Source organism: Hippocampus comes, unplaced genomic scaffold, assembly GCF_001891065.2.
Source record: "Hippocampus comes isolate QL1 unplaced genomic scaffold, H_comes_QL1_v1.1 scaffold36, whole genome shotgun sequence".
Classification (NCBI taxonomy): domain Eukaryota; kingdom Metazoa; phylum Chordata; class Actinopteri; order Syngnathiformes; family Syngnathidae; genus Hippocampus; species Hippocampus comes.
The window spans coordinates 2,987,904-3,002,271 of record NW_017805695.1 but is presented as its reverse complement, the minus strand read 5'-3'; the positions used below and the strand labels follow the sequence as shown (position 1 = coordinate 3,002,271).

The 14,368-nt window shown below is 40.4% G+C and overlaps 1 protein-coding gene across 4 annotated transcripts in view; it reads left to right on the top strand.

Moving 5' to 3' along the window:
• Nucleotides 1–1,108: 1,108 nt before the first annotated feature.
• The window catches only part of papolg (poly(A) polymerase gamma), a 25,031-nt gene continuing 11,771 nt past the window's right edge, over nucleotides 1,109–14,368 (top strand). The window contains exons 1-12 of one of the 4 annotated variants that reach the window (XM_019882102.1): nucleotides 1,131–1,487; nucleotides 2,338–2,496; nucleotides 2,661–2,727; nucleotides 3,282–3,363; nucleotides 6,490–6,599; nucleotides 7,117–7,170; nucleotides 10,415–10,526; nucleotides 11,486–11,575; nucleotides 11,748–11,886; nucleotides 12,190–12,262; nucleotides 13,521–13,641; nucleotides 13,732–13,816. In XM_019882102.1, the coding sequence (XP_019737661.1) occupies nucleotides 1,471–1,487; nucleotides 2,338–2,496; nucleotides 2,661–2,727; nucleotides 3,282–3,363; nucleotides 6,490–6,599; nucleotides 7,117–7,170; nucleotides 10,415–10,526; nucleotides 11,486–11,575; nucleotides 11,748–11,886; nucleotides 12,190–12,262; nucleotides 13,521–13,641; nucleotides 13,732–13,816 (1,109 nt within the window). In that variant the 5' untranslated portion in view covers nucleotides 1,131–1,470. Of the gene's footprint in view, nucleotides 1,488–2,337; nucleotides 2,497–2,660; nucleotides 2,728–3,281; nucleotides 3,364–6,489; nucleotides 6,600–7,116; nucleotides 7,171–8,370; nucleotides 8,446–10,414; nucleotides 10,527–11,485; nucleotides 11,576–11,747; nucleotides 11,891–12,189; nucleotides 12,263–13,520; nucleotides 13,642–13,731; nucleotides 13,817–14,368 lie in introns of those variants that run through there. The other 3 variants (XM_019882103.1, XM_019882105.1, XM_019882104.1) reach the window with 3 other exon arrangements.

Below are 14,368 nucleotides of genomic sequence, written 5' to 3'. Positions count from 1 at the left end.
GCCCTCCAATTGGCTGGTAACCAGTTCAGGGTGTACCCCACCTATTGTCCAAAGACAGCTGGAATGGGCTCCAGTACGTCCACAACCTGAGTGAGGATATACAGTCATAAGGATAATTTAGAGCAGGGGTCACCAACGTGGTGCCCGCAGACACCAGGTAGCCCGTGAGGACCACACCAATAGCCCGCCAGTGCTAGGATTGTGATTTGCGAGTAGAAATTATGATTTAAAAATGCAAACACAGCAGTATTGTGAAACATCTTTAAGATGATCAGAGCCTGAAAATTAAAATCGTTAAGTATTAAAAATAACACATTCTAATATTATTAAATGTAATTTGTACAAATGTTATTTCAGACGTGGGCGGCCCGGTAGTCCAGTGATTAGCACGTCGACTTCACAGTGCAGAGGTACCGGGTTCACTTCCAGCTCCGGCCTCCCTGTGTGGAGTTTGCATGTGTCCCCCGCCTACTGCCCGAAGACGGCTGGGATAGGCTCCAGCACGCCCCGCGACCATAGTGAGGATAAAGTGGTTCGGAAAATGAATGAATTAATTAATATTTCAGACATGTATCAATTTGGTAGCCCTTCACACAATCAGGACACATGAAGTAGCTCTCAGTCTCAAAAAGGTTGGTGACACCTGATTTAGAGTGTTCCATTAACCTGTCACGCATCTTTTTGGAATGTGGGAGGAAACCGGAGTACCCAGACAAAACCCACGCAGGCACAGGGAGAATATGCAAACTCCACACAGGAAGGCTGGAGCCGGAATAGAACCCTGCACCTCTGCACTGTGAGGTTGACATGCTAACCAGTCAACCCCTGTGCTGCCCTATATTTATATAAATTAAAATCCACAAAGCAAGGGGTAGGACTAGATTTTTTTTTACTTCTTCCTACTTCCTTTGAAAATGGAAATTGTGCTGTCATTTCTTATTCATCCTAATGAAAAACAGTCGTTTAAAAGTGCTAGGAAACTGTCGAAACAATCACATTTACATTTGCAATCGTTTGTGTTCAAATTTATGGCAGATTGACAGTGATAGATCTCGAGCAAACAATCCCACACCGTGCTGAACGGCGGGCCTCGGAGTCACGTGATCCACTGGCCGTACAGACGTTGCAGCGCGCTGCCTTGCGCGCCGACGTAATCCCCACAAACGCCTGCAGAGTTGTAGTTTCCAATAAAAGGGTCCGAACAGTGCCCGGGCGCGTGTTAAACTAATCGCCTTGAGGAATTCCGATGACTTTTGGTAGATTTATTTTGTAAGATTGGGATATTTTTCATGATTTCAAACGGAAATGTAAACTTATGAGAAGTGATTCCGGTTCATTTGGAAGGTTTTGAACTGTTCTCTGGAAAGTGACCATTGTTGTAATCGGGTCGGGGCTGTTATTATTTCTTCTAGCTGACCTTAGTTTCTCACAGCTTCGCAGCAAGAATAGAGCTCATCTATTTTGAGTGTCATGAAAGAAATGTCAAGGTAAGTCAAATTAGGGAGTCTACCTAGTAGCAGTAAGCATTTTATTTGCGTTTAACACTCAAAAGAATAGGCTAAAAGCTAGCGTTAGCATAGCTAACTGTCATAACAAGGCCTGTCGCTATCGATTGTTGGCTAGGCCGTTACATTGTGATTTGTCTAACTATTGTTTAAGTGAGGCCACGCGGTGAAGCGGTTTCACTTGAAATTTTGCTGGGACAGTATGTCAACTGTCGGAGTCTGTCTGAAATGTGCTTAACAAGTCATTTTCACCGTAACAGAAAGCTAACGTTTACGCTCATGCTAAATTAGCCCGCTCGTGTTTCCAACCTGTTCCCGACCTCTTTGCTAACGCTCGCTCGCTCAGTTGATGCTGAATTGTTTAGTAGAAATCTTCAATGTCCTTGGAATGGGTGAGATTTGGATGTCTCGTTCAGGATAGCGTAGATTTGTTTGGCACGGCTAGATGCTTCACGCAACTTGGCGAAGTTGTAAATGACACCCAAACATGTTTCTAAAGTAACCCGCGAGTTTCATAAGCTTTGATTGATTCATGTGAATGATAATGAAATTGTTCGTTCGACTCGTGTATAAGTGTCATGTAAATTGGAAGTTTTACGCTGTGTGTGCATGGCAGTGCTCATCAGCCCGACTAAACCACGAACTCATATCTGCAGATTGTATTGTTTGGGCGCTACGCTGTATTTGAGGTCTTTTCAGGAAAATTGGAAACGATTGCTTTTTTTTACAAATATGTACACATATTGGAAATACAGATACTTTGAATGAGAAAGACATTATTATTATCCTTAGCTGTCTGTTTTTTGTAATTCTATTTCCTGATGCTTTGCAGTAACATGCCTGGTGGGCAGCAGCCTCAGAAACACTATGGTATTACATCCGCAATTAGCCTTGCACCTCCAAGAGAAATAGACCACCAGTACACCAAGAAGCTCTGCGATGCTATGAAGCCATTTGGAGTGTTTGAAGATGAAGAGGAATTAAATCACAGGTAAGTGTATGCATTTTATTTACATCTCTCTTGAATATTATTTGTATGAGTGGGTCTGTTACTGTGTTCACCTTGTTTTTATTCTGCTCTAGTCAGTTAATAGGTGGGGAAAATTGAATCTTCAGTATTCAATGTAATGACCCCCCGCCTTCCTCTCTTTTCAGACTTGCTGTTCTGGGAAAATTGAATAACTTTGTCAAAGAATGGATCGCAGAGATCAGTGAATTAAAGGTATGTTGGATGACCTAAGGCGACCAGGCGTAACTGATCTATTCGTTTGTGCAGTGTGTGTGTTTCTGCAACTAGTTTTTGTTAGTTGCCAATCGTTTGCAACTAGTTTGGCTGCCATACCACATATCGTGGCAGATGTTTACGGCCAATGAAAATGCCAACACCTGATCTTTCACAACCAAAAATAGCAAACAGCTGGAAGACAATGAGTTAAGGGAATGTTGGCCTTTAGTATTCGGTTGCACTTGTCTCTGCAGTTTCCACCGCTTCAAAATTTGAATATGGGGGCGATTGCAATCTAATTTTTTCCTTGACTGTTCCGCTGTGTTTGTGGTTCACTAAAAGAATGTAGGTGGCACTTCAAAATGCCTTTTTTCGTTACATCAAGTTCGGGAGTGTCTCTAGCTGTATGAGGGTCAAACGCTACTGTAATTTTTTTTTAGATTAGCCAATGATGTCTACTTCAGTGACGTTCCTCAATAGACGGTGGTCGTACGATACTCCAGGAAACTTTTTGCTATTAGAGGGAAATTAAATCCTGTTGTCTTCAACAGAACCTTCCACCCTCGGCTATAAGCAGTGTTGGGGGCAAGATATTTACATTTGGTTCATATCGTCTTGGAGTGCACACGAAAGGTATGTCATGTCACACATTATAAAATGTTTTTTTTTTTTTTTTTTTTTTTTAAATACATTTTGGTCTGCTTTGGGGAATAAGTGTGAAAGTGATCATTTTTGGCTCATTATGAGCAGACAAATGTAATTTGGGTTGCTTATTTTAAATGGCACTGACAACAAAAGACAAGGCTTAAAAAAAAGTATGCCCTGGACATTGGCATTTTTACTGTATCATGTGACAAAAGACTAATCTTGTATGAATGAAGATGAAGCTATTTTCTTTCTGTCGTAAACAACACTGGATCAACCATGTATCATATCATATATACCAAAATTATGTCCGGTAGTTCGCATCCTAGGCATGTTCAAACTTTTGCAATCAGTTTCTCTGATGCCTATTCAAACAATGACAAGTAGTCACTTTGCTGGTTGTTGAAATGGTTTGTACCACACTGAATGTAGACTATAGTATACAAAGAAGAGAGTTGTCTCAGGAGATTAGACAATCATGTTAAAAGTAAGTGATATAAGACCAGTCTCGAAACAACTTACTCAGAAGTTTAAGGTCCGCGGTACTGTAGCTACCTTCCCTGCATGTGGCCACAAGAGGAAAATGCATGACAAATTTAAGAAACCAACAATACAAATTATAACCAAAGAGTCCAGAACAAACTCCAGACAAATCCAAACTGAAACTCTCAAAGTTTAGCTATATCAGTGTCTCGTCGCATCATGTGTCCTGTATTGAGCCAAAGGGGGAGATGACCAAGGAGGACACCACTAGTGAAATCTAATCATAACAAAAGCTAGACTGGAGTTTGCCCCAATGTATGTATATTGGCAAGCTATCAAGACTCTCTAAAAATTTCCTTTTGACAGATAAGAGAAGGCTGGAGCTTTTTGGCTAGGCTATCAACAGGAAAAGTGCATTGTCCCTGTTGCGCAACATGGATGTTTGTTTATATTGTTGGGGTGCATTGCTACTCCTATCCTAGGATGTCTTGAGTCTGCGCAGGGTACAACCAATCTTGAGATGATCAAGGCACTCCAAAGGGAAATATCCTGTCTAGTGTCAGTAGGCTTTGGTTTCAGGTAGAGGTAAAGTGTCTTCCAACAGGTTAATGACTCAAAGAACACAGCTGAAAACACCTGGGAATGACTAAGAGCAAAACATTGAACCATTTGAAGTCGTCTTGAATAAGCCCTGGTCTAAATCATGTTGAACATTTGTGAAAGGAGCTCAAATATGCAGTTTGGAGAAGGCACCCATTAAACCTGAGACAGCTGGAGCAGTACGCTCACCAAAAATTACAGAACTCATTTTACTGCAGTCATTTCCTCAAAAGGTTGTGCAAAATATTAAGTAAGTGTTTCCCCTAAAATGGAAATGAATCAGTTATGTCAGCCATATAGGTGATGTATTTGCATTGATTTATTTTTAGCCCTAGAGTGCTGAATTTTGAGGTCTATACAATAATATGAAATCTGAAACAATGGTCCTCAGTCGGAAAAGGGTCGGGGAGGAGATCTTGCCCCAAGTGGAGGAGTTTAAGTATCTTGGGGTCTTGTTCACGAGTGAGGGCAGGAGGGAGCGAGAGATCCACAGGCGGATCGGCGCAGCGTCTGCTGTGATGCGGACCTTGTATCGTCTGTCGTGGTAAAGAAGGAGCTGAGCCAAAGGGCGAAGCTCTCAATTTACCGGTCGATCTACGTTCCAACCCTCATCTATGGTCACGAGCTATGGGTCGTGACCAAAAGAACGAGATCCCGGATACAAGCTGCCGAAATGAGTTTTCTCCGCAGGGTGTCCGGGCTCTCCCTTAGAGATAGGGTGAGAAGCTCGGTCATCCGGGAGGGGCTCAGAGTCGAGCCGCTTCTCCTCCACATCGAGAGGAGCCAGATGAGGTGGCTTGGTCATCTGATTCGGGTGCCTCCTGTACGCCCACCCCCCCTCAAAAGAGTTGGAGGAAGTGACTGGTGAGTGGGAAGTCTCGGCTTCCCTGCTAAAGCTGCTGCCCCCGCGACCCGGCCCCGGATAAGCGGTAGAAGATGGATGGATGGACAATGATAGGTCCCAAAATAACATTGTTTTTGTTTATAAACAAGTTTAGCTTTGATAAGGGACTATATTTGTAATTTGTGAAATTTATTTCATAGATGTATTTATTTCGTAGAAGAACAAGTGGACATGCTGACATGAAAATGTAAGATATGAATGAAAATCAAAATGAAGACTATTCTTTCTGCCTCTTTAACTTATATTATTCGAGTGATAGCTTTGAATATTTTGATGTTATGATGTAAGTTACTCTCATATTCGTAAATGTTAATGTTCCTAGTGAATATTAGGAAGCTTTATGTGGGGAGAAAAAAATTGTGAATAGAAATTAGGGCAGAACAATTATTTGCATCTGCAATAGAATAGCGATTTCATAAAATGTGATTTTGTAATCGCAAAGGCTGCAGTTGAAATGGTCATTATTTGATTGAGCCACGCTATCCTTCAGTGAGGTTTCCGTCTCATGAGACATTGGGGCGAGGCTCTAACATGGTGGATCTTTTTCACCTTGCAAGGTTCACCAAACTTTCTGTGTATCGAGTGATTTAAGAAGTGCAATCTACGTTTACATGTTGTATCATGTTTCATCAAACAGAATGATGAAGGAAGTGGTGAAGCGAATGATTTGTGTGCTTATGTTTAAATCACACTTGTGTGGCAGAATAAAGTTTATACCTGTAATTGTTGTAGATCGACTTTCATATTAATTAATGCTTAATTTGACTTTACCTTAGTATCATATAATGCAAAACATATCTTAGATTGATTGTTGTAAAATAAGATTAATTGTTTAAAAATTACATGAGAAAAGCACCAGGGGGATTGGGGGGAGATCACAAATCTGTCTCAATTTTGGGCGGGGGTTGCAATTTAAATTATTTTCCATAATCATTCAGTCATAATGAAAATTGCAATTTCTGTCAGAAAAAAAACAGACAATATTCCAAAGTTGCATCAAATTTAAATTACAGCCATGTCGTTGTTTGACTGATGAATTCTCTTGAAATGTCTTTCCACATCATGGTTTCTAAGAATGAACAAATTACTTCTAACGAATATTACTGATCAGATGGTGTTCATTGCAGGAGCTGATATTGACGCCCTGTGTGTGGCTCCTCGCCATGTAGAAAGGATTGACTTTTTTCAATCTTTCTTTGAGAAAATTAAACAGCATGAAGAGATCAAGGACCTGAGGGTAAGTCATGCTCTATTTTGTCAATATTAAATACATTTTAAGTAGTGTCAAATGGCCTGAATTCAGCTAATGCACAAGTGCTTTCAATCTTGACCTCATGTTTGTTTCTTATATGGTCCATAAGTTTAGCCAAACAGCATAATTGCCTAAAAACATTTTTGAATGTTTTTAGGGGGGGGAAATCAACAGTTTGTCCTTTGCCTTGATTCATCCTTTTTTGACTAAAATTCTACGCAGACACACAGTTTTTAGTAAGCACATTGGCTTTTTTTTTCCCAATTGTGTCAGAAAGTTAAAAATGGCTTGACTATTGAGCTAACAACATCTCACTTCGGCCTATTGCTAATTTTCTCAAAATTGCAGGAAAGAAATAAATCCCTGAAATTAAAAAAAATATTGTAACATAACAGAAAGAGACTTTGCTACAAAAAGGGATACATGTCAAATGTTAAGTTTACCATGTATATTCACTTTGTTAGAATCCGCTTGTGATCATGGCTTTCTTGTCGTTTTTAAGGCTGTTGAGGATGCATTTGTTCCTGTTATCAAATTCAAATTTGATGGAATAGAGGTAAGTTACTTCAAGACTAAAGTAAAACAGCATTTGAGCAAAATTGTGTTGTTCGTAGAATATACTGTAAATACTTAGTTACAGAAATTAGGTATTCACATTTGGGTGAAGGCCTATTCTGAAATGATAGTTGATAGGTGATTTTTTACATTCAGGTATTGCGCAGGTTTTTTTTAAACTCTACATTAGCACACATATTTTCTTCAGTATCCACCCTATTCCTTGCTTCCATGAACCTTTGTGTGAAATATGGGCCTGACCTCCGGATTGAACCGGAACCGATGTTTTGTTGACATGACAATTGTTCATGTGAGTCCACTTTCTATGACAGTTAAGGATTTAGGGATTATCTGCCAGGATGGTCCATTTTGAAATACAAGCTCTGTTTGTTTATTCATAAATCAGGAAAATATTCCCTTGCGTTTTCAGTGATATCAGTTCGTTTTCGAGAAATCAATCCAAAAAAAAAAAATCCTTTCAAATCGGCCACTGGAAATGAGCAATATGGTCATGCCCCCCTCCCCTCCCTTCCATATCTTGGTGTGAGTCATGGGAGGCATCAGAGGCTATTTGTCCATGCAAAATTACTGTAAATACATAACTAATATTGTCAAAATAACGGAGATCATTCGGCTCCAAAATTTACGTGAACATCTCTTCTTAGGCCCACCTAAACCTCTGAAAATGTCACAAAACAATTAGCCTTTCCATGGCTCACTTTAGAGTTTTTTATTTTCCATAAGTCACCAAGATAGAACTCGTTCTGAGAGGCTTTTCATAAGATGAATTATTCATAGAATGCTATACAGTTTATTAAAATCTGTAAAGGCTAGCTTGACTGACTTTTTCCCCTCAAGTCTACTTCTATGGGATACTCCACCACCTATCCGAAAATGATGGGTTTTAAACGGCCACACTCGACTGAAGTGTCAGCTTCATCGCTCCAATTCCCGTGGTCCGAATCTTTCCAAGTCTTAAAAATTTCAACACGCCGACCTCCGGGGTTTGTCTCGTAGCCGTTTATGCGAAATTGACGCATATGGGCTGGCCCACTTGCACCCGTCAGGGCTGCATCTCTGGCTGGACAGAATTCAATCGTTTTGCCCCGGTCCAACTGCATGGACGGCAGGCTGCCACGACGGGGAGGTCCGGATCACGACGTGACCTCCTCAGGTCGGGTGTTCCGGCGGTGGCGAACGTGGCCGGCGGCGGGCACAGAGCTTCTTGACTTCCTGGCCGGCGGGTGTCCGCAACACGGAACCCCGTGTCTGGCTGGTAAGAAGCTGATCACGTTCTGCTAAACTTGACTGTTCAGCTGTCGAAAGCTAATTCTGCCTGGGCAAGCCGGTAACAGGACCTAACAGCCATGGCTGCCTGCATGTCTCCCTATGGAGTTGTCACAAAACTTTTGCATCACTAAATGTCTGAAAACTCTGACAAGTCGACACCAAAATTCACATGCACATTGGTAAGATTGTCCACTTCAACCAAAACAAAAAAAATCTGCGCAATATTTGTGATTTTGTGGATGTGACACTTTTCTTCATAGTAGCTCACATTTGATGTTAATAAATTCAAAATATGGTGCAGATTGCTTTTATATTTTCACAGGAGTAGAAATGTGCATATGAATTTTGGTGGCAATGAATCACTATTTTAGACACTTGCATTTTCTGTTTTATCAAGATTTTCTGGAGGAATCACTAACGCACTAACTAATCTCAAAACGACCCTTTCTAGTCAGCAGTATAGCCACTGATCCCCTCCCTCATCCATGTCTTGGTGGAAGTCAGCGGAGGAACTGGACACAATTTGTCAATTCGTAATAATCGCATTTACATCGCTAATAATGTTCAGAAACGGTGGTCGATCTGCGCCAAAATTTATGTTGACATCTCTACTTACGCCCATTTCCATCTCTGAAAATATCACAATGATTAGACTCTCCATAGCTCACTCATGACAGAGTGAGGAAATGAGCTGGTGACATGCAGTTTCGGTGACGCCGGATCTGTTTTCTATGATAAGTCCCCAAGATACGAACGCAATGCATTCAGAGAGGCTTATCGTTTGCTGAATTGTTTGCGGTCGTTATATTAAATTTAAATCCAAGGTTTAATTTGATTACTCCACCTCCTTGGAGTATGCCCACCCGATGCGTACCCTCCCCCCCACCAAAAAAATTAAATCACTACTGTGTTTTACAGGGGGGTAAATTTTAGTGCTGACAATTTTTACAGACAGACTTATTACATAAGTGCCAATGATCAGCTCAATCAATATTAGTCCCTTTAATGGAGAAACAGTCTAAACAAACCTCCTAGATGAACTGTTCAGAAAAATGTAATTCTACATGTTGTTGCCGGACTAATTCTAAAGTGTTGTGTCCCCCATACACTGGTCTCAATCTTTAAGTGGCACCTGGTGAAACTTCTCTGGTGGTTTGTCATAACACCTTCGATGCATTTTGTTCACAAAATGAAATTTGCACATGTATGTTGAGGTGATCTTTTAAAGTGAAGGTTTTCAGCCTAATCCTTCCATCTTCCTCATCCCCTGGTAGATGCTGCAAATCAATTATCACAACAACATTCTGTTTTTGGCTGTGGTGCATGTTCCAAACATTGCTCTTTGTCACCACAAGTTCAACATCTTCTGGTTGTTAGTCCAACGGCGTAACAAGTTCCCAATCTGTGCAAGACATTTTTTTAAAGCGAATGGGTCTTCGCATCGATTATAAAAGGAAACAAAAACAAACAAAAAAAAAACAACAACTTTGAAATAAACCTCTCCAGGTAACAAAAGCTGCCGCAACAAATGGCTCACTGCACCTTCAGGTGTCGCTCAGCAAGTCGGACACAGTTGTTTCTACATCAGAGCCCTCAGGAATAAGGTGGATATTGCAGTTAAGGGGAAAGGAGGGCTCATTAGTTCTCTGGGAGTGCCAGTGGTGCTTCAGAAGCATTTCACAGCCTGTTTGTAGAAGCAGTTTTTGTATAGTCTGCCATTCTTTGCCAGTCCTTGTGGTATGTGGTTACATTTAACATTGCAGCCTTTCTGATTTGACATACAGCTGCACTCCCTCTTAGACATGAAAACTGTCACTTGTTGTTGTCAATATATGGACATTACATATTTCTATTGTTTTCCGGATTTCCGGTATTGATTGATGATTTAAAAAAAGGATTTCTGTCTGATACGTAAATACCCCTTTGTTCTTTGTTACTTTTCTGTTTCTTATCAGATTGACCTGCTTTTTGCCAGACTGGCCTTACAATCCATTCCAGACAACCTAGACCTCCGGGGGGATTCCATCCTAAGAAATCTCGACATTCGTTGCATTCGAAGTCTTAATGGTAAACCACATTGTTTTGCATACCCATCCTGGCAATAACCTTAGTTATTGGTTGAATTCTGATGCAAGTGTGCGAAGTCCATACGCCTTTATCAGAATGCAGTGGTACCTCTTCTAATTATATTTTATTCCGTCTTTATTCTGCTGTTTTTATACACCACAATACTGTAGAGTGATTGTTTTTTGTTTTTAGTTTTTTTTCCCCCAATAAAAGCAAAACTAAATTTTTTAAAAATTTTTATTTTATTTATTTATTTATTTTGCTTTTTTGGGGGGGGGTTGTGGCGGAACATGGTCTTTTTTGGGGCCGAGCAATTATATTCGAACTGCTTTTTCAGGGCCAAATAGTTATGCTTTCCATGAATTCAATAACCCTTCGAAATCCCCAATTATTGTCAGTATTCGGGTTTTCAAATGCCTTGTAAAAGTGTGCAAAAACCCTAAAATGTTCTTATTTGGGTTTTTAAAAGCTTTATAAGACCCCGGGTTCACCCCTTTTCTAACCTGAATATTTGGTCATATAAACGTGATCAGGTTACCTCCTTTGAATGGAGCATTGGTTTGTGTTCTACGCGTACTCTAACCACAAGGAGTCTTGTTTTTTTTTAGTCCCAGAAATACTTCTATGTACGGCAGCTGGCGTATTCGCCGTAGTGAAATGTCAAATGTGCTGACTTGAATACATTGATTTCTCCGCGGAGTTTTCATGCCATTTTCTGTCTCTACGGTGACACAGTTTGCATACAGAGAGACACGTGTGTATAAGGACGTGTGTCTGGTGTGCAACTTGCCGGAAATGCACAAGCAGAGGAACACAAACATGGCGAAACTCACATGCAGCCATGAGTAGCCCAGCAGCACACGCGCTGATGTTGCAACTATTAAAACAATGCCATTGCTTTTAACGGGGATCTGAAGCCCCCTATACATGGTGATTTCTGATATCTTTTGTGATTACAGGTTGTCGAGTGACTGACGAAATACTTTACCTGGTGCCAAACAAAGAAAATTTCAGGCTGACCTTGAGAGCCATCAAACTTTGGGCAAAGCGTAAGATTTGATTGTCGGGTTGAATGTGGAATCTTTATTTGTATGCCAGCTTTTTTGCCATATGTACTCTATTGCACACATGTGAAGATGTTGACATAAATTATGTTTTATTGTACAGCCGACTACTCAAATACTGTCTTAATAGTAGTTTAATGTAAAATTTGTACAACAGGTCGTGGGATCTATTCCAACATGCTAGGCTTTCTGGGTGGAGTGTCGTGGGCCATGCTTGTAGCAAGGACTTGCCAACTCTACCCTAATGCTGTTGCTGCCACCCTCGTCCACAAATTCTTCTTAGTTTTCTCCAAATGGTGAGATTATTGTTGTTTTTCACTTGCATAGAGTTGTTGCAAGAAACACTGCTGAACCAAATGTATTTATTGCGTCTTCCAGCTGGGTATGATTAAATTACATTTCTAATTAATATAAATTTCCCTTTTTGTCGATCAATGTGAAAATACGTAAACTTGTTTTTCTTCATTTGGTGGCAGCATTCCACAGCTGGTTATACATTTCCTCTACTGATTTTAACTTTAATACATTGACACATGTGATGCTTCATATACTGTATATCTAATATATATATCTATATATCTCCCCCTCCTTCCCTTCAGGGAGTGGCCAAACCCTGTGCTTTTGAAACAACCTGAGGACAGCAATCTAAATCTACCTGTATGGGATCCTAGAGTGAGTTTTATGCTAGAATGGTGTCGCCACTTGTTTAGGATAACACATTGCGATGGAATGTGGTCTGTGCTTAGGGTTTAAACTTGGAGTATGTATTTATTTTATTTTTATTTTTTGGGGGCGTGGGGGTTCTCCCAAAGCCACTACTTGAGTTATGACACAATGCTGATTTCATTAAGCCAGGAGCTCCAGAAAAAAAAAGAGTCCCAGATCGGGGACTCTTTTTTTTTTTTTTTTTTTTTTTTTTTTCTCCCCTGGAGCTCCTCTGATAAACAACGGATGTCCTCTCAAAGGTCAACAGTGTTTTTATTCACCTTCACTGGTAGATCACCATCACATCTGATATTGTCAACACAAAAGCAGATAGGCTTCAATGTGAAAAGAAACAATAACTGCTGTGAAGTCCACACTTATGTTAACTGTTCTTTTGATGGCGGCGCGGGCACCCGCAGCGGCTCCTCTCTCTCCTGAGGAAAGAAATTTCATCTGTGCTGTTTGTTGCACATGTAGCACATTTGACAATAAAGTTGACATGAACATGAAGTTAAGGTCCATCTCCATGAGGACATATATCTGCTCACTAAGGTGCCTGATGTAAAATCCACGAAATTCAGTCCCAAACAATGCAGCCCAGCCACAAAACGACACTTAGGGATCTTAGAACAATTACCTCTTCAGAAGAATCCATCTTTTCTTTTTTCTTTTTTTTTTTTTTTTTTTAGTTCTTCTTCAGAACATGTTGTGGAATCATATACAAAAGGCCGACAGCATTGAAACAATGGCTCTGCTCTGGTTTCGAAATGAAGAATTCCAGCCAGTGCGCCAGAAATCACATCGTAAAGCTTTAAAATTGAGACAGAAAATTAAACCAAAAAAATTCAGGATCACCTTTTCAAATAGTGGAGTTGAGAAAATATGTTCTACTGTTTCAATAAGATTGCAGTTGATTTCATTCTAATAAATATTAGTAACAATATTACTAAAATTTCCTTCGGAGTTTTTCTACTTGACAAATTGACAACACTTGTGCTTCAAATTATTGTCAGGCATTTGTGCAAGGTTGCAATGTAATTGAATGCTAAAAGCTATGTCACGCTAGGGCTGTGTAATGTGACAGTTGATTTGTTTTTGTCATCCGACAAATGTAAAACACTATTCAATATATCACCGGGGTTGATGAAACACCCCCCACCACCACCATATAACTCACCCTCTTCAATTTACTTGTTGAATACTTGATCTGCTTCCTCTTCATTAGGTGAACCCATCTGACAGATATCACCTGATGCCCATTATCACTCCAGCCTACCCCCAACAAAATTCCACATACAACGTCTCCACATCAACACGCACCATTATGAGCGAGGAATTTAAATATGGTAACTGCTCTGACAATTAATTCAAAAGAAGTTCACATATTTTTCCTTTTAATAACTCAATGTCTTGCCTTTTATTTCTCATCTGGCCAGGTCTCAGTGTCACAGATGAGATCCTTCAGGGAAAAGCTGAATGGCCAAAGCTCTTTGAGCCGCCCAATTTCTTCCAAAAATACAAGTAAGTGTTGAGTTAGACCAGGGTTGTCAAACTCATTTTTCGCGGGGGGTCACCACAGTTATAGGGCCATTATGACTGTGAAATGAAATGCCTCATATTACATACACACAACAAAACAGGTGAATAACTGGTTTTGAAATCAGGCCTCAGTGAAAACTGTTCAAATTTTAAAAGGGGGAGTGGTCACAAAAATGCTTGACCTACACTCACCGGCCACTTTATTAGGTATACCTGTCCAACTGCTCGTTAACACTTTTTCTAATCAGCCAATCACATGGCGACAACTCAGTGCATTTAGGCATGACGATCTCCTGCAGTTCAAACCGAGCATCAGTATGGGGAAGAAAGGTGATTTGAGTGGCTTTGAACGTGGCATGGTTGTTGGTGCCAGAAGGGCTGGTCTGAGTATTTCAGAAACTGCTGATCTACTGGGATTTTCACGCACAACCATCTCTAGGGTTTACAGAGAATGGTCCGAAAAAGAAAAAATATCCAGTGAGCGGCAGTTCTGTGGGCGGAAATGCCTTGTTGATGCCAGAGGTCAGAGGAGAA